The sequence below is a fragment of the Manacus candei genome, unplaced genomic scaffold (assembly GCF_025592945.1).
Source record: "Manacus candei isolate 608988 ecotype Guabito, Panama unplaced genomic scaffold, ASM2559294v1 h1tg000008l, whole genome shotgun sequence".
Lineage (NCBI taxonomy): Eukaryota > Metazoa > Chordata > Aves > Passeriformes > Pipridae > Manacus > Manacus candei.
Genome location: NW_026138056.1, coordinates 29,273,913 through 29,294,168, shown reverse-complemented (window position 1 = coordinate 29,294,168; position 20,256 = coordinate 29,273,913). Strand labels below are relative to the sequence as shown.

General features: G+C 39.2%; 1 protein-coding gene across 2 annotated transcripts in view; it reads left to right on the top strand.

Annotated features, from left to right (window-relative positions):
* MRPS28 (mitochondrial ribosomal protein S28) overlaps positions 1–20,256 on the top strand; it is a 75,156-nt gene that overhangs the window by 10,133 nt on the left and 44,767 nt on the right. For both annotated transcript variants that reach the window (XM_051770624.1, XM_051770633.1), the window contains exon 2: positions 5,663–5,844. In XM_051770624.1, the coding sequence (XP_051626584.1) occupies positions 5,663–5,844 (182 nt within the window). The remainder of the gene's footprint in view (positions 1–5,662; positions 5,845–20,256) is intronic.

The following is a 20,256-nucleotide window of genomic DNA, read 5'->3' as shown; positions in this document are numbered from 1 at the left end:
CCTTGGTACACAGTGCAGAATTAAACATCAGCTTTCAAAAAATTCTAAAATAGCCTTAGACATCTTTGAGTCACTGGAGCATCATGCTGATGTCTGTGGTTTGTGTTCTCCATATGTGAATGGTGTGTATTAGCTAGCAGTTTGCAAACTGTCCTCCTGTAATACCATATGAAATGAATTGCTGTTGGCAAATAAGAGCTTAACAAGTAATTTGGTACTTTTTACAAATGTTTGTCAAATAGTAGAATAGAGATGGAGAAGAGACGGTTCCCGTCTCTGCATTACTGTTCATAGTAAAGTCCAAGTGATGCTCCTGATTCATATTTCATCTGAGATTTCTGATTTCATATAATCATAGAATGGCCTGGTTGGAAGTGACCTTAAAGATCAGCTAGATCCAGCCCCCCTGCTGTGAGCAGAGACACCTTCCACTAGACCGGGTTGCTCAGAGCCTCATCCAACCTGGCCTTGAACGCTTCCAGGGATGGGGCATCCACAGGTTCTCTGGGCAACCTGTTCCTCCAAGTACTACAAAGTATAAGCAAGTCATATGCAGTATATTGCAAGTACAAGTATTTTGTTCCTCTTTATTGTTTACACATCTGTTGATAATAAGGAAGTAAGTGAGCCCCTGGCCTGCAGGCCGGTAGCTTGTGAAAAAATAATGGTAGGCACAAGCCTTCTTTGAAGGAGTAGGTTGTATAATACTGTAGTTATTAATGTTTATTGAGGCAATAAAATCCCTGATTACTGCTAGGCACAATGTTATGAACATGTTCAAAGTTAAAGGTAGATAAGGTACTTGAACTTATTTGGTTGAGGGGAGACTGGGAGCTGTCCATCTCGGTGATGAGTTAAAGGCGTGAGGGCTGAAATTTGAGTGATTATATTCTGAGACCAGAATAAAATACGTGGAACTTCTCAATAAAGAGTTATCAGCATTAGACCAAATAGTTTAATATATAAAAAGAAGGCAGCACCTCGAGAAAGCACTTGAAGCTGTAATTGCTTGCATGCTTGTATGTTGAAATTTCAGTTGCTGTAGTCATATGTCAGTCCTCGCAGTGCTCCTCCTGAGTCTTCAGCATTGTTTCTTGGGAGAACTTAAGTGTGCAAGGAGACCTTATTGGCGAAAACAAAACTTGATGATTGTTCTTTGATAAATTCAGGAGAGTTCTTGAGTTGGCTATGCCCGTTGTGCTGCTTCTGGGTGACAGGCCATTAACTGATGGATATCACATTTTGTGGTATATTGTCAGAGTTGGTCCTGGTGTCTTTAAGGTGATATTCTGCACAATGGAGTTTTGACTTGTTGCATTCATTTGAGTAAAAAGTAGTAGAAGTACCCGAGAGAGGAAGAATAAACTGCATGAATCATTATGAGCCGCTACCCTGGTAATGCCTGCGACACTTAAAAAATCTGTGGGATTTAGGTTCATATTTAAGCAACAGTGCACACTTCAGTAGTTAAAAGGTATGGAAAGTTAAGGTCTGCTGGACTGGAAGAACATAGCAAAATTTATGAGGTTGCTTGTTGAAATAAGTGCCTTATCAATTTATACTTGTTCAGTGGGTAGCTTAATATATTGGGGTTTGGTTTAATATTCTTTGTAGCAGGCTCCAAGTTGTCTTTCCTAAGTGAAATAGTACGTGTTGTCTCAGGAGTTGATCTGTTCAGACCCCTTGCAGGACAAACTTGGTTCAGGTTGTTCAGGGCCTTTTCCAGTCCTCTTTCTGGTATTCAAGCTGTTGGGGCCTTTAGCTATTGTGATATCCTACTAACCTGTTACTGCAAATCGTTTTTTCCATTTTGTTGTTTCATGTAACTAAACTGTTTCTTTGGGCAGAAAAATCTTTCTAACTATGGAAAACAATGCTGAGGAAAACAAAATTTTTGTGTTCTTTGTATGCTGCTTGATGTTTATGTCACTCACCCCTTAATTGTAGCAATCAGATTACCAATCTCCCATTTCTTCTCCGTGTTTCATCCGTACATCTCACATTCCAGCATGCATGCTACTTGCCTTTGCAAGCAAACAGAAGGCACGAAGCCTGGGTTTTCAGATATTTTGCTCAGTGGGTGGGAAAGGACCTCCCTGCTTGTACAGTCATAGGCTTTGCTCCAGAAATAGTATGTTACATTCCTCTAGTGGAGTTACTTCTTTTGCTTGGATCTTACTGGGGTTTAAATCTTTGACTTTTCCCACTCTCTGGTTAATGTGTATCATCTTGGAGTTCCATTATTGAAAGAGCTGTTGCTCTTTATTGAACTATGCGTGCAGAAAGGTGTCCAAATATTTGTGAAAAACTTTGAAATCCAGAAATTGGAAAATCAAATGAGTTAGGCATCTAAGAAGGAGGAGGTGAAAAAAACCTTTATACTTCAGGTACTTGAAAAGAATGTGCCATTTGTGCTTCTGAATTTTGTAATATTCTCTAGTTTTTGCAACTTGACCTATTATCTGTGCATTATCTATCAGAACTGCGCGGTCAACACTCCTTGAGAACCAGAGAAGTAGGGTGTTTAATAAAGTATGTTACCCCTTTATTATACAGTCTTACTGTTTGTCTGTAATGCTGCTGTGGAGAATCCAGTTAAGGAGATTTAGAAATCATAGAGGAAAGCACTCAAAATGTCATTAAATGCTTGAGATAAATTGCTGTTTAATGAGATCTCCTTTAGGTTATGCAGAAAACTGGAGAAAATACTGCATTTTGTCTCACTCTATTTCTAGGCTGTCCACAAAATAGTCCTTGATGGCAGTAACTAATGGCGTCTCTTGAGGATTCTTGTATATGTAAATTAGCTGTTTGTGCTCTTGAGAAGTTCCTCTCCATGAAGCAGAATAGAGAACACTGCAGACTTGTAGGCCTGTGGTAGAATTCAAACCAATTCCCAATAGCTTCTTGGAAAATTTTCCACAGTGAAGAATGGCAGAGGATTTCTCTGTACTTTAACATCTGTATGTTACTTAAATCTGTGTTCTAATAAGAAATGAGCACATCTGTCAGTGTGTAAAGATAGCACTTGTGTGTTGTGTGCAGAGATTATTTCACAGGCAAGTTTGCACATGGGAGAATTTTGTATCTGTATTTTTTCCTGTCAGGGAAATAAAGGAGAGGGTTGGTATTAACTAGAATGGACCATTTTTAGGTGATGAAAACAGGACATCCACAGGATATTAGTGTACTCATCTTCATGATGTGGAGATAAATAGTTGCTGCTTGTGAAGTTTTTTAAGTGTACAGAGCCTACCCAGTGTGCCATTGTATGAAGAGAACATGAATGAGGTGAATGCCATTTCACGGGTGTAACTGCCAAGAGATGAAGGAATTTATTTTGAATTGTATTAATTGCTTAGCAAAGAAATCTCAGTGTTGCTCAATGACCATTACTAATGCCATCTTTGTAGATAACTTAGGAAAATCTCCTTCAAACCAAACTCAGTTCTCTTGATCCTCTTTAGTAGCTCAGGCTTTTTCCAGATAATGTACATGTAGGAAAAGGCAGTTCATTTGTAGTGTCTGATTTCAGTAGCATTCATTAAATTAGTTGAAACCATAGGTGGACTTCCTCATCTCCTGTTGAAATGTCCAAAGTTGCTCAATGTGTTTGTCCATATATATCCTACAAACGATGTCACTTGCCTGCCTCTGTGCGTGGTGGTTGTTTTTTGTGGTTTTTTTTTTTTTTTCTTTATGACCGATTTTTGTATTAGTTTCCCTTGCACTGAAGGATAACGGAAAGTATTCTGGGATGAAATGATAGTAGTCTTTGTCATCCGGAGTTTATATGTTGCTGCCATATTCTTACCTTTGCCCTTCAGTGGTAGACCACTGAATTTGCACTTTATTGTACCTTAGTTTCCCTTGAAACAGGTTTTGGTATTTCAATATGATGATTGATTTGTAAACTCCTTCCCAGACAGAGTCATTTCGAGGGGGATGTGAATGTTGAAATGTTTCCTTCTAGCTTACAATTTATACATTGATTTAAAGTTTTCTACTGCCCCCTTAATTAATATGATAAATCAAATTTAAATACTTCCTCTTACTGTTTCCACTGTGTTGCATTTTTTTTCTTGGAGCACTTACAAATGCATCCTGTATAATTAATTTTCATGTATTTGAATTCAGACTGCATCGTGAAATTCAAACAATCCTATGTTTGGAACCTTATCTGATATTAGCTTTCCTGTGTAAAGTCCTACTGCTCTGTTGTGGTTTACCACTGCCAGATGCTCTTTCTGTGGGGTGTGTGTGTGTGTTGCACATTGTTCAGCCCTTGTCCTTGGGATGCCACATTTAACAGTTCCTGTTTCTGAAGCAGCAAATTTACCAGGTGTCAGATCTCCAGCTTATGATTCCTGAGGCTATGTCCCATCAGAAAATTCGTGCCATTTGTGCCTTCCAGCAAAGCTGGAATTCAAAACTGTCTCATGTTTTGACTTCCCCAAGAATAAAAGTTTCCAAATGTACAAGTGGAAAATGGTGGCATTATTCTCTGTTCATGTAAAGTATAGATGGATTTTCAGCATCTGCTTGAAGTAATCAATGGGAAGGTGTGTTTTTGAAGCCAGCAGATCACTAAACCTTAACTTGCTTGATTATTTTGTTCAGTTTAGTTCTTCTGCTGGTTCCAAAATAGTTTGAAATCTTGCACAAAGTAATTATTATCAGTTAATTACTGCTAAATGTGGGGAAAAATTAATAGGCTGTAATTTTTTCCATCTGTTTAGCCATCTATAATATTATTTCCTTAGATTCACCTTCAGGTAGGTATTGCTTCCAAAATGCTTCTCCCATTTCATTTGTTACTAGCAAGAAGGCTTTTCTTACTAATTGCTTTTCAAAGGCAGTAATCTTAAAAAGTGGTCAAATGTAGTATATCAGGGAAAGTATATGTGAAATTGAGTCTCACTTTGATATAGCTGGATATTTTCACCTCGCATACAGTGGGAAGCCTATGATAGTTAGCTTTCTCAGGTCACAGAGATCTCTCTCTCCATGAAGAATAGCAGGAGGAATTTATGTTCTCCCATTTTCTCAAAGCTTTATGAGAAGAAACTGGCGTTTTGTTTATTTACTTACTTTGATTTTGTAGAGTGAAAAATGAAAGAAGTGATGGTTCAAATTTTTTTTTTCTTTCATTTATTGGATTAGTCCTGGGCATGCTTTCTGCTTTTGCTGCCTTGGCAAAATGGTTTTGTTCTTTAAAATAATGATCTAAGTACTGTTCATTTTTAAATAGTTGCATGAATAGCTGCAAAGTACTAATTCTGGTTTGGTTTTCACAGAGGAGATAACAAAGAGATGGGCAAAGTTCTTTTCAGGAGTATCTCCTACATTTGGAATGCATTTTTAAATTAACTTACTTAACCAATAGTAGAACTTGCCGATGTTTTCAGGAGATGCACAGTGTGATGTTTTTCTATGACTCAATTAATAAAAGCTTTACCTTTAATGTGTAAAATGTTCGGAGATGGAGAAATGTACGAGATCCCTCCTTAGAAGTCTTGCTAAAAATGTACCATACTCATGAAATCTTTACTTGTTATTCAATGAATCAAGCCTTTTTGTATATTACAAGTTTTATTTAATTCCTCCTTCAGATAGCATGTTTTATGAAATGCTTTTTCTTTTTTTTCTTATTTGTCTGTAGGTTCCTTCAGAGAAATCAGAATCCTTTGCATCCATGTTGAGACGCTCTCCTTTAATTCAGATGGGGCCTGCCAAAGATAAAATTGCCATTGGTCAAATATTCCATATTGTAGAAGATGATCTTTATATAGATTTTGGTGGCAAGTTTCACTGTGTGTGCAAAAGACCAGAAGTTGATGGAAAGTAAGTAATAAAGTTACGGTAGGTGATTAACAGTGAAATGCTTAGCCAAAGGAACTTGACCATTCTGGACTGAGCTTAGATAGATTGTATGAATCTTGTGGTTTAAACTGTGGAAGATAACATATTGTGCAGAATGAAAGTATGATCACAAACAGATCTGTGTAGCTCAGACATCATTGTCTGGAATGGAGGTTCCTTTGCACACTTGCTTTATTGTTATCTACATTATTCCAACTAATGATGGGCAAAGGAAGTTACTGGGTGTTTTGTCACTGAAGAAAAGAGGAATAATTATCATCAGAGTTGTTAAAACAAGCACTGTTTATTGAAATCCTTGTGAGTTTTGTGGATGTGGAACTTTAATTCCATGTAAGTTGCTTCTTAGGCAGGAGCTATCTATGCTAAATATGTAAACGTGAGGTAACCTATTGGGGAGTTTACATGTTATTTGTGATAATATGGTTCATAGCAGATGATCAGTGCTAATGTGGTTAAATATTCCATATTGTAGCAGGTGACTTTATATAGATTTTGGCATAAAGTTTCACTGTGTCCTGAGGTAGATCAACTGTGGTGGAACTAGAACAGCTGCACTCAAGAATACAGTAGTTAGAGAGCTAAAAGATAAGGAAGCAATGAATTCTAGTGGAAATAGTATTTATAAACTTTCTTGACTGTCTTTAGCATGTTATGATTATATATTATTCAAAGATCTCTTGTCTATTTAATTTGTCTCCAGGTTGCTTTAGCAACCTTAGTAGTTTTTAATACGTAGGCAAAATACCATATTTTTGCATTCATAGCATCAGAATATTTTAGTCCATCTCTTTTCCCTCTTTTTTCCCTGAGAGAGGAGGAGCATCTTTATTGATCTGCAACATCACTGGTTCTAAACATTAAATATGATTCCCGTTATAATCAGTTCTGAAATAGCTGATTTAACAAAAAGAGATTTAACAAAAATAATCGCACATTTGTGTGCAAAGCTGTGATAGTATTTTATCAGAGCATTTTTGTACTCAACTTCCTTTTTTTGACAGGTCTATGACTTTCAAAGCAAGTGTGATTGATATCCCAGGATGAACTGAGTCCTTTGTGCCTGTCAAATTTGACAGCAGATGAAGATTTTCTTAGTCTTTTGCTGCTGCTGTACTGATGAAGCCCTTTTTGCTCTTTGCAACTCTTGTTAATGCTAAATTGAGATGAGCTTTGCCTTTCTCAAGGCCATTCTTGCATGCCTGAGGAGTTCTTCTATATTAATCTCAATCTATGACCATTCATTTTGGTTTTGTGGTAGAGTTCAAACTGAAGCTCCCTATTGAGCTGCAGGAGCCTTCTGCCAGGCCTACTCAACTTCTGCACCTTAGGAAGGACCCTTCTAGAGCATTGAGGAGTTTGTCCTTATAGATCAGTGACCTCTTTTAGGCACTTTATCACGTCAGGACAGCTCCTTCTCTTCCCTGAATAATCCAAAGTCTACTGTTCTGAAGCCCACATCTCTCTTCTGCCACTTGCCTTTCTCACTTTCCCTCGGTGTTTAAGCTCTCATTGGGGGTCACTGCAGCTGAGGCTGACATCAGCTACGATGTGCCCAAGCAGTTCTTACCTGCCCATGAGTGAACATGTCCAGCAGAAGACCTACCCTGCTTGGGCTGTCTGGCACTGCTGGTAGGAAAATGTCACCAGGGCACTCGCTCTGGTTGCTCACTCCCCTCTGTGTTTGCTTTTGCTTGAGCAGACATAAGGACATTTGAAGTCCCCCATGAGAATCAAGGCCTGCAATCGTGAGGTGGCTTCTGATTGTTTGAATGAGGCTTCATCTGCTCCTTAGAGTCTGTTGGTGCACACTTTGGTTCCTTTGGAAGGCAATAGCTGCTTCTGATCACCAACATAAAGGTCAAACTAGAGTATCTTCTACCAAAGCTTGAAAGTAACTGGGTAGAATTTGCAGTGTGTATTTAGATCTGTGCCAGCTTACACTGGTGACTGCAGTAACATTTTTGTTACCTTTATTTCTGTTAATTCACTTGCTGACAAAAGTGACTGTATCACCATATTGTACGTGCATGTAACCAGTAGAACTGTTTAGTGTTCTGCTTGCAAAATGTTTATTGTTAGTGCCAAGGAGAAGAACAGGCATTTTAATTTACAGATAACAGATGATTTTTTGGAGGCCATCAGTTCAGGACGGAAGAACCAGATTTAATCTTCAGACATGGAAATTCATGCTATCATTTTTGTGAAGTCAGTCTTGAACATGGCTCTTTAGTACCTGTATTCCGATACTGATTTTCAGTTTTATTGTACTGTCTTTTCAGGTTTTTGGCAACACCTCCAAAATATTAGTTTAACATCTTTAGAGGAAAAAAACCCTCTCTTGCCATTTATGTAAGGAAGTATCTTGTGAGGACATGTGCTTTTGATATCTCCTTGGTCATTTTGCTTTTTTCTCACCAGAAGTCAACTATTTTCATGATACTGTAATAAAATTTTCTTTCTCTTATATGATGTCCTGTGCTCTTCGAAAGTGCTACAGGTTACTTGAAAAGAATCAAAAAGTCTGCAAGAGGTTCTTGTCTGTAAAACTTGTTATCTTAAACTGCTCAGTCTGATTCCTAACAGTTGTGATTTCTTGGAATGTCCATGTGAAAGACCCTGTAGTGCTACCACCATGTGGCCATAAAAAAGGATTCCACCCTAAAGACTGTCTTGAGTAAAAACATGACTATGAAAAAAGGTGTTCCTCACTTGGAAAATTTAAAGTAGCTCCATAAATACATTTTTTCCATCAGTTCTACTAAAAGAAATGTCAACCTTTAAAACAAAAAACAAACAAACAAACCACCACAAACTTTAAGTAAAACAAACCTTAGAACAGTAATGATGCAAAATTTAAACAGTAAGCATTTGAAGAATCTGCTAGCCATTTTTGTTTGGTTCTCATTGATTGTTTTCCTTCTTTGGGAAAGCTGTTTCATAGAATTGCTATCAGCATTGGTGGTATTGATACTGGAAGAATACATCAGCTTAGTTAGAGATGAAGCATGTTGTTGGTAAAATTTCACTGGGGTCAGGCAAGGGTGTATTTGATTATAAATTTCAGCAATGTTTTATTTTGCATTTATTTAATGTGTCAGGAGTATTTATTGCCATTACAAGTTCAAAATCGCATGTAATATATGCTGGACTTATTAAAGATATACCATAATTAGTAAAAACATGTTTCTTGATACAGTTTGACTTAAATGCTGTATTAAATTTGCATTTTATGCCAAGAGCATAGCAATTCTGTTAAGTATCCAAAGTTTATACAAATGAGAAAGTATCTGTAGGAAAGTAAGGTTCCTTTTCAGCTATGGGAAGAAACTGGTATATTTTTTATTTTCTTTTAACATGCAGAGGAAATGAAGTCCTAAAGAAGAAAGTATCTGTCTTATATCTCCAAATGAGCAACAACTTTATCCATGGCAAAAAGGTGCTGTTACAACCTGCTTCTGACGTTATCAGATGGAATTCCTAAGAAGCAGAAAATACGGGAAGGAACTGTGCTGACACTGCCTCTTGCATGGTCTGCACCTGTACTCTTAATGACCAATTCCCATCAAAAGCACAATGGCTTTCAGCAATTTTCTAAAATGTAGGATTGCAGGACCAGCTTCCAAAGAGGATTAAACTGCACTTCTCCATGCCAGTGTAATGAAGCTTTATTTTCAAAGACTGCTGTAACCCTCCAGCAACTCCAGTATTATCAGGCTGTAGGATCAGAAAGATACTTCCTTTATGCTTGAGTATGCAGCTGGTGCAGGGATTTCCAGTATATCCTGTGGCAGTTTTACTTGACACCTTTTATACAGTGTGTATTTGCCAAACTTAAATAGTAGAGAAGGGAAGAAATCATTTGATGCTGGTTGTGATTTAGAACGTGACAGTTTAATGAGCATCATAAAATATTACCTAATGCTTTTTCTGCAAATTGTATCAAAATATTTACTCTGTTTGAATGACTGCCAAGGTGAATTTTATTTGGGAAACATTTTAAATTCTTCTCTTTGTTCTATTTTTAAAATATTTTGTAGATAAGGACAGAAGGGAATCCAATTTAAAATAATATATCTTTTTAGATTAGGTAATATGAATAAGGCTGGTTGTTTTCTAGCATATTCATTTTATTAAGACAGTCTTAAATTTAAGGTGATGCTGACATAAAAGAACTTGTAAAAAAAGAAATAGAGGTCCATGGAGAGAAATGCTGTTCAGGGGGAAGGATTTGAATAAGACACCATTTGGTTTAGTTCCAGTTTGTGTAGTAAACAAAGTCCCTGTGTGTTACCCTGGAGGGTGAGTTTGGAATTAACTACTCATTTTGATGCCATGTGAATATGTTTCTTCAACACTGAGTGCATCTCAGCCAGACTGAGCTGCCTCACACAAAGCATCTTGCTCTGGGTGTGTGGCAAAGATACCTGCACAAGGGAAGGTGTCGGTGTGGTAAATGCACTCTTTGCTTGCTGAACGCTTGTTTCCCTGACTGTTATGTATGTCATGGTGCAAGATTACTATGGAAAGGTTTAGAGAGATGATGTTGAAGACATAACCTTTCTAACTTTCCTTCAAAATTAAATGGAGACCAGACAACTGTCAGGGTGCTGGACTGATAGAGAGACCCAGCATCCAGCTCCCATCCCCAAGACCTTTACTCTTTCTTTGCCAGAGGAATCACAGGCATAAAATTAATGTTCAGCCTGGTGTCGGTGACTAACTGGGAGCAAAATCTCTGAGAAGTAGTATGGACCACTACAGGATATGTATCTGGTGGCAGTGGAGAGACTTAACGATGGTTTCCTTAGAGTATGTATTTCTTCCCTGTCCTGTACTGCTGCTGACTGCAGTAGTGCTGCTCTGGCAGCCTGGCACATCGTACAGCTTTCATGTCAAGCTTTGAATGTTGATGGAACTATTACTGCTAAAAAAAAAGAGGTAATGTGATATATAAAGGAAACATATCTTGCTGCAGTAATGCTGGTTTTAGTTGTACATGTTTGTTTTTACAGTGGTCTACTTCCTTCTGGCTGTCCGTTACCAGCAAAATAGCATTTATCTGTAATGAGTAATTCTTGAGGGGAAAGAAGGTAATTGCTAACCAGCAGTACAAGTGATACAATAAATGCTGCTTTGGCAAGTACAATTTTCAAACTTGTGCAGATGCAGAAGAAAACAGGTCATAAGAAAGAGACTGGAAACCTATAGACACTTAGTGATTTATTTTTAAAATTATAAATGTATGGTGAAGTTACTGATGAAATGCACGTGATACTGGGTTAGTGTCCAAAATTGCTTCTGATTTTTGTGTTGTAGTCTTGCGTAGAAAGGGCTCAAGGTCCTCTGAGGAATATTTTTTAACTCCCACTTTCGGTAAGCTCATTCCCATGAACACAGTAACTATACTAGTAGAATTTTCTCATTCTCTCTGTGTGTTCAAATTGTTGCTGGTAGCTCATTGGCATTAAATCAGTGCTCTCCTCCTTCCCCGCTTCCCTTCTGTTAGGTTTTCATTCCCAGCAAGTCAATCTTTTTCTTACAAGTCTGCCTAGTAGGAACCATACAGTAGAAAAACTCTTATAAGAACATGGAGAAAATGTGTAACCAGTTTCTTACAGGGAATGCGTTATCTTCCTTCCATCCATCATCATTTTCTCCCATTGCCTCGTTCATGTGCTCCATTGCTAAATATTTGCACTCCTTTCAGGTTCGTTCTCTGTATTGTTTTTTTCAATACTGATTGTTAATATATATTTCCAATGTAAATATAACATAGATTTCTAACTAATTACAGTTTTATATTATTATATCTATTCAGTATTGTAGAAGTTAGTAAGTCTTTTTTAGCTTACATATTATTGCTCAGTTTTTTACCAATATTTTGCCACTGAACTGTTAGAGTTTGCAGTTCTGTTGTGTCTTCTTAAGCAGTCACAATGTTTTAGAGGTGGTTGTATTGCAGCAGTATATAATATGTACCTTCTATTAATACTTTTGGAAAGTTCTGTAAATAATTTTTGCTCATTTATACATAATTAAAGCAGAAATTACAAAACTTACTAAAATACTTATGTCTATAGTCTTATTTAGTCAACATCAATAGTTACCTGTCCTTTCACACAACATTTTCTCTTTTGTAATCAGCTCTGATTTGTTGTTGTTGTTGGTTGGTTGGTTGGTTGGTTGGTTTTGGAAAGTATTTCTTACCTGTCAAAAAAAAAGTAGTGACGTAAGTAAGCAACTTGGGAGGATTTGTAAGTTTATATGACAGTGATTTCCTTTGTGCCTGTAATGTCAGATGGTTTACATCTATCAGTGCCATATTGCTGACATTTGTGATACTAAATAGCTATCTGAAATCAAAGCAGTCTTCATACTTCCATGCTCTTTCCTCATCCTCCTTGGCTTCCAAGTTGTCCTACCTGTCAGGTAAGCACCTGCTTATTGGAGGGCAAAATTCCCCTGCATTTTGAAAGATGAACTTAGACTGTATTATGATTTTTGAATTGTTGAATAATTATGACCTGCTCAAATTTGCTGAAGTATAAAACGAAATGTGCACATACACTTTTCTGAATCTCTTCCAGTTTGTATCTTTTATGGAAAACATAATCAGACAGCTGGTCTCCACACTGTGAAAACCAGTCTTTTTCTCTGATTAAAATTACGAAAATGTCATGTTGAAATTCTCTGAGGACCAAGGTGGTTTGCACTAGTCATCAGCAAACTTGGTTTTTGGCACTCTGGTCAGCCTTTGGTCTCCAACTTTACCCAAATGGGAAAGGGAGAAATGGGAAGCAGGACTGATGATGTCCTGTTCCCACATACAAACATTGCAACTTAAAAAGGAAGCCTTATTGTTTATACTGAAGAGGGCTAAATTCAAGGAGGTGGCAGGAGCTCCCTTTTCTACAAAGCTTCCATATAGTGCAATTCACCATCGCTGGGAGCCCAAACAATGCACACGGTGCCACTCTGTCTGCTGTCGAACAATTTCAGCTCGCTTTTTTTAAAACAGACATGAAGAATAGCCCTGTGATTGCAAACTTGGTCTGTGTGCTGCAGCAATAACCCCCAACTTATTTATAGCATTTTGGAAATTACAGCATTTTTATCCCCTATGGACACAGCTTATTATTTGCTTGGTTTTTTACAATCGTGACTGTTTTTGCCACCCACTGTATATCATTCTTCAGTGGTTATTTTCAACCACAAATGGAGGTGTTGGCTTTGTGTGGTTCTGTAATACACAAGACTGTGCTTCCAGAGTTCCCGGAGCCCAGAGTCTGTAAACATTTTTTTGAACTACACTGTAAGTTTTTCATCCCAGATAGGTACTTTAGAGTTTAGTTAATGTAATGATACCATGTGACAGGTGTTGGTTATCAAAACTACAACTAATCCATATTACTGAGGCACCCTGCACAGCATTTGGTACGGAATATATAGCATAGACCTAGGATTAATGCCTCAACAGTGCATGTGAACCTGCTAATAATTTTTTCATTTTAGTTTTTGCTTCTGTCATTAGTTTAAGGTAGCAGGGAGTTATGGGACCTGATGACCTTTGGAAGAAAAAAACCTCACAAAACTAGTAGCATTTACTGGTAAAAACATTGTGCCAGCTCTGCCTTCCCAGGGCATCATGATAAATGGGAGATGGAATATGCTGTGTAAAACGTCTTGGGAGAACAAAGCAGTCCATAAGGTGGCCTGGAGCTTTTTTGGCAATGTCAAAGTCTGTAAATACTTTTTAAGCCACACTTTTTCTCATATGTGGACGTGCACACATACACGATAGGAAAAAAAAGCGGCTTGGGAAACTTATTACTGCATTGGAATGCTTCAGTGTTGTCCATAGGAGAAGAGGTAGGTTAACTCTCTCTTTTCCTCTGATCCAGGTGCTAGCTGTCAAGAACTGCAGAAACTAGAATTATGAAGTCATGACTTGGCAGAAGAATTAAAATTGTTTCTAGTATTTTGTTTTGAGATTGATGAGAATAAATGAGTTGAATCTCTATGTGCAGCATATTTGAAAATTTACCCCCCCACCACCTTTGAGAAAGCCTTGCTGTTAGCACACAGGGAGGAGCTCTCTCACTTAAATACTCCTAGTAAAGTATAATTAATTTCCTCAATAACTAGACAAGGCTCAAGAAACCTCAGCCATTACAGATACAGAAGATTATGAAAACTCTAGCGCTCCTCAGCATGTTTTGCTGATCAGAGACTCTGGATGCCAGTGGATGAGGTAGGGTCATGCCAGTTTTACAGGCATGTGATACTTCTTAGGGGTACAGGGAACTGTACTTTACCAAACCACAGAGCGAGTTGCACATGTTTCTGGCTGAAAGTCTGGTCAGTTTGACCTGTACCTGTAACAGAAGTAAGGGTTAGATGAAAAAGCAGGCCAGGTTATTGAAGCAGTGTAACTGCTTTTATTAGGTTGGGTGTAACTGTGTGCTAAACCCTCTTCTTAGCATAATGAGTTGCACTGTGCTGTGCTGTGCTGATGTGGCCTTTGATTTCAGTCTGGGAGCCAGCTCAGTCTAAACTAGCTCATGGCCTCTTCACAGCAATCCTCTGAGAAGTGTAGACTTGCCCAAAGACAGAAGCTGTTTAGTTTCTAGGTTGAGAAACTGAATTAATGTTGTTTTGGACCAAATGTGAATTATAAGTCCTCATATAACATAGATCTTACTCAGGAAAATTAATGCTATCATATAACCATGGAGTGGTAATTATTCACCCCTCTGGAACAGTTTCAGTAAAGTGAGTCTGCGAAGGGAGTTAACACAGCTAGGGAAATACTGCAGGTAATATATATCAACCTCGAGCTCTTCAGAAGGCATGAGTCAGGCCTCCCACGAATCATGATTTTAAAGTTGGTTTTATTTTTTGTTTATGTCTTTTTGGGTTATTTAGTCTTTTGGTTCACATCACTTTTTTTTTTTTTTTACTTGGCAGAATGGGAATTTTTAATTAAAACAAATTTTTTTTTTTAAAAAGGCAATTGATCTTCTTGTGTAATTGTATAACTTATAAGAACCAAGACTTTAAGACACTAAATGTCAGAAAGATGATTAAATTGTTAGTATTAGTAAAGCTAGAGATGTTGTACAGAATTATTTCACTGGTAATCATTCTCAGTCTGCTATATAATATGAAGATTACTCAGGCTGGAGGCTGGTAACTAACTGTGTACCCAGGGGTCAGTACCGAGTCCAGTCCTGTTAAACATCTTCATTAGTGACCTCAGTGATGGGACAGAGTGTACCTTTAGCAAGTTATCCTGGAGTACAAAACTCAGAGTTGTTGTTACATGAGGTGGTTGTGCTGCTGCCCGGAGTGACTTTGACAGGCTGGAGAAATGGTCTGAGAGGAACCTCCTGAAGTTCAACACAGACGAGTGCCAAGTGCTTCCCCTGGGAAGGTACAGCCGCGGGCACCAGTTCATGCTGGGGCCACCTGGCTGCAAAGCACCTTGGCAGAAAAGGCCCAGGGGGTCCAAGCTGACACCAAGTTGAACATGAAGCAACAGTGAGCCTTTGTGGCAAAGAAAAGCTGAATGGTGTCCTGGATTGCGTTAGACAAGAAGGTGGCTGGATGTGATCCTTCTCTTCCACTCAGCCCTGGTGAGGCTGGACGTGGAGTGCTGTGGGCAGTTTTGGGCTCCCCAGTTCAAGAGAAAGTCTAGTGAAGGGCCCCTAAGATGATGAAGGGACTGGAGCATCTCTCCAATGAGGAAAGACTTCATTCTGGAAAAGAGAAGGCTCAGAGGGATCATCTCATCAATGTGTATAAACACCTGCAGGGAGGGGGCAAAGGATACAGAGCCAGGCTCTTGTCAATAGTGCCCAGTGACAGGACAAGGGGCAACAGGCACACACCAACACACAGGAGGCTCCCTCCAAACCTCAGGAAGCAGTTTTACACTGTGAGGGTGACTGAACACTGGCACAGGTTACAGGTTGCCCAGGGAGGTTCTGAAATCTCCAGCCCTGGAGATACTTAAAAGCTGTTTGTGGCCATTGATGATTTATTTAGTCACGCATTTTTATTTGAAGTCACTGGTCGGTACAGAGGGATGTCTCATCAGAGGGAGGAGTGGGTGTTGACTGCCGCTTGGAATAGGCCCAAAAGACCAGTAAAATTAATTCTGTTACTCCTACACACCAAACCCTTGACAGATGCTTTTCTTCCCCTGATGCTTTCTGTAACTCCTCGTCAGCCTGCTTAGATTCCGTTATCCAACCAGGGCACAAAAGCAGGTAAATTCCTACAAAGCAAAGCTGAGTGTTGCCGAACTGTGTAGGGGATTCAGCTGCTTTGCTGCTATTAGCCAGCTCAGCAAATCAATTAAAAAACACAGGGTGTTTAGAGGCAAAGATAAATAATGTTTTATTGCATGTCTGTTATTTAAGACTACTTTATTTTCCTTTTCTGCTCACTAATATGCTAACAAAACCAACAGTCCTTGTTGCCTCTCTTCACATGTGCTTGTCTGGAGCAAGGATGGGAATAACAAATGAGTATAATTTGTGAATCAAATGTTTTGGAGGAAAAAATAGAGGTAATAGAACTAAAGTGACACTTAGGTTGTATGTAATTACCCTTACTGAGTAAGGAGCATTTGGTAACTCGGTCCTTGCTATTGTATTTACTTGCCTGATTTTCCTTAAATTTTCAAGATTAAATTTAAAATTCTAGTCAGTGTTGCTGTTGTGTTGGAAGAACTGCAGTGTAAGTAAAGACTTGTACATTTAAAGAGAAAAAAGGGGGGGAGTGTACTAAGAGTAGTCAGTAGCTGATAAAACTTGCCTTAATAGATTATGGAGTCTGTGTGTGGTCACTGCTGCCGTGGTTCTGTCAGCATTTTAGGCATGATAGCAGCCAAGCAGGGATGCAGATGTCTGTCGCTTTATGAACTTGCTGAACATAGTCATGATTTATGGTCAGTGAAATACAAAGTATGTTGACAGCCAGTCATGGGGTGTTTTTCATACAAAACCAAAGTTCTTTTTCCTTCTGTGATAGCTGTCAAGAGAGGCAGATTTTCTATTTTCCCGTCTTAGCATTTTACAACAATTTATTTTTTTGTATAAAGAACTTAAAATCCAGTCACCCAACTTGGGTGAGAAATAACACCTCCCCACCCCCAATCTTCCACATCCTGAAGGGATTGTTCGGAAAAATACTGAAGCTCTATTTTAAATAATCTGCTTTGAGACTTGGCAGGCTCTGATCACATGGCAAAGTGCACATAATGTGGTCACACTGTGTGAGCATGTACCCAGTTAACCAAGAAATTGAGATACGATTCTAAAGGCAGAGAAATAACCATTGGGTACAATGAAAAATGCTGATCACTTATTAGTGTTTGGTGACTTTTCATTAGTAGGGTAGAGGAAAAAAGGCTTAAGCAATTTTTCTTTGATTAATGATCTTATTAGAAGGAATGAGGGATTGTGTACATGTCCTCTGTGAAACCGCTTGTTCTTTATTTTCATAGTAGCTGGCATGCTCTTGCAAAGGCAGTGAGATCTTATTGAACAAGTTTCATGGTTCCTATAAAACTATATAAAGCATTTCTTTATGAAAATGCACAACACACATTTAACTTGTCTGAAATCTTCTGGAAGTAATGGAGTGTTAATTTAAATATTAAAATTTTAAAAAATTATAATCTTCTACAACATGAAATCCCAGTCAGACTTTTCAGGTCTTTTCCATACATCATAAGGAAATGTAAGTAGCGTACAAGTTTAATTTATTTGCAATTTGTACTCATTAACTTCAAGTATTAACATAGAGATCCTAATCTCAGTGTTAATTATAACTTGGTAGTTAATCTGTCCTTCCACTTAGGGAGTTCACTTACTTCTTTTCCTATGACTTCATATATTTGAAGCTACCTAAAGGTGTTTTAATCTTTCAGATCAAGTAGTGCCTGCACCACCTCACTCATCTTTGGGTCCTCGGTCTATTACCACCTACGTACTAGATTTTGCTCCCCCCGAAGCCTTTCAAGACAGTTCTTGGCAGCTGGCTTGACAGGGCTGCTGGAGACGAGACTGAAACGCACTCTGCTTCCTCCACACAGAGCTCAGTAAACAAGCTGTGATCCTCTGCTTGGCAGGAGGCAGAGTGCTGCTGCTGCCAGCCTGGGAGAGCAGCAGTGATGCGTGGCAGCAAATAAAATATCCCTTTCTGGGACTTTTGGTGAGTTGGATCACACATTGGTCTAATGTGAAGGTTTGTGAAATATGTATCTGCTTCTGCAAGATGTATTAAGAGTATGCTAAGCGTGTACACACCAGTGGTGCACTTAGCTAAAATTAAATTATAGGAAGTGAGTGAAAAAGAATAATGTGTGGAGTAGGTTAGGCTAGGTTTAACTTGCTAAGCAGTGATTTAAGCTTAAGAAAAATAAAAATGAAAAAGGAGGTTTGAGGTGATTTGTCAAAGAATGGTTTGGGTTGGAAGAAATATTAAAGATCATCTAGTTTCAACACTCCCCCACTGCCCATGGGCGGAGACACCTTCCACTGGATCAGGTTGCTCAGAGCTCCATCCAGCTGGGCCTTGAACACCTCTAGGGATGAGGCATCCACAACTTCTCTGGGCAACCCAGTCCAGTATCTCACCATCCTCTGATTATGTCCTTGACCTTTCTGTGGAGTCACTCCAACAGCCCAAGTCCTTCTTACATTGGCAGCACAAGAGACAGGTGCACTATTCCATGTGGGGGTCTCATGAGGTCTCAGCGTAGAGGGGAAGAATCACCTCCCTCAACCTGCTGGTCACACTTCTTTTGATGCAGCCCAGAACACAGTTGGCTTTCTGGACTGCAAGTGCATATTGCTGGGTCATGTTGAGCCTCTTGTCCACCAAGTCCTTCTTCTCAGAGCTGTTCTCAATCCATTCTCTGCCCAGCCTGTACTTGTGCTTGGAATTGCCTGCCACATGCAGGACCTTGCACTTGTCCTTGTTGGCCTTTGTGAGATTCACATGGGCTCATCTCTGAAGCCTGTGAAGGTCCCTCTGGATGGTATCCCCTCCATCCAGTGTGTTGACTGCACCACACAGCTTGGTCTTGTCAGCAGACTGGCTGACAGTGCACTCAATCTCACTGCCCATGTCGCCAACAAAGGTGTTAGTGCTGTTGCGATGCTGACCGCTGGGAAACACCACTTGTCACCAGTCTCCACTTGGACACTGAGCTGTTGACTGCAACTCTCTGAGTGCGACCGTCGAAGACAATTCTTTATCCACTGAGTGGTACATCTGTCAAATCCATGCCTCTCCAGTTTAAAGACAAGGATGTGATGTGAGACAATGCCAAATCATAGAATCATAGAATCAGACGGGTTGGAAAGGACCTCTGAGATCATCAAGTCCAACCCTTGATCCACTACCACCACAGTTGCTAGACCATGGCACTAAGTGCCACGTCCAGCCTCATCTTAAAAACCTCCGGGGGTGGAGAATCCACCACTTCCCTGGGCAGCCCATTCCAATGCCTGATTACCCTCTCTGTAAAGAATTTCTTTCTAATATCTAACCTAAACCTCCCCTGGCAGAGCTTAAGACCATGCCCTCTTGTCCTACTGCTGATTGCCTGGGAGAAGAGACCAATCCCCATCTGGCTACAACCTCCTCTCAGGTAGTTGTAGAGAGTGATGAGGTCTCCCCTGAGCCTTCTCTTCTCAAGGCTAAACAACCCCAGGTCCCTCAGCCTCTCCTCATAGGCTGCATACTTTGCATATGGTTTAGTGAAAGATGTCCCTGTCCACCACAGGGGGGTTGGAACTAGATGATCTTTAGGGTCCCTTCCAACCCAGGCTATCCTGTGATTCTGTGATATAAAGCAGGTGAAGATAACACTTCTGACATTGTGCTAGAGGGCTACTTTGGTTTCTTAATCGTGCTTATAAGCGTGGTAATTTAAATAAGAGAAGTGCTGTTTCCCTAAAGGGGAAGTTGACAAAAATCATTGTTTGAAGAATAGCAATAATCTACATGAAGTGGGTTTTTTTCTCTGCTAATAGATAACTAATATAGAGGCTCATGAGTAATATGTATGTGATAAATTTTCCCTGACCCTTTACTTGCACAATCTAAATGTTGTGTGTGAAATACAGATGTACAGCTGTGGTTGTCTTTTGTAACCCTTCTCACTTCCTTAAGCATTTGCAGTGGGGATTTAAAACTACAACTACATGGTTATTGTTACATTTTGGAAGGACATAGAGCTACTGTAATTCCAAATCCCATGCTCAGTTTTCCTTCTTGGTTGAAGTGGCAGCCGTGAATTGTGTCATGGTGGGAGGAAAGGGCGGGAGGGCACATTACTGTGTTTTTGAAGGAGAT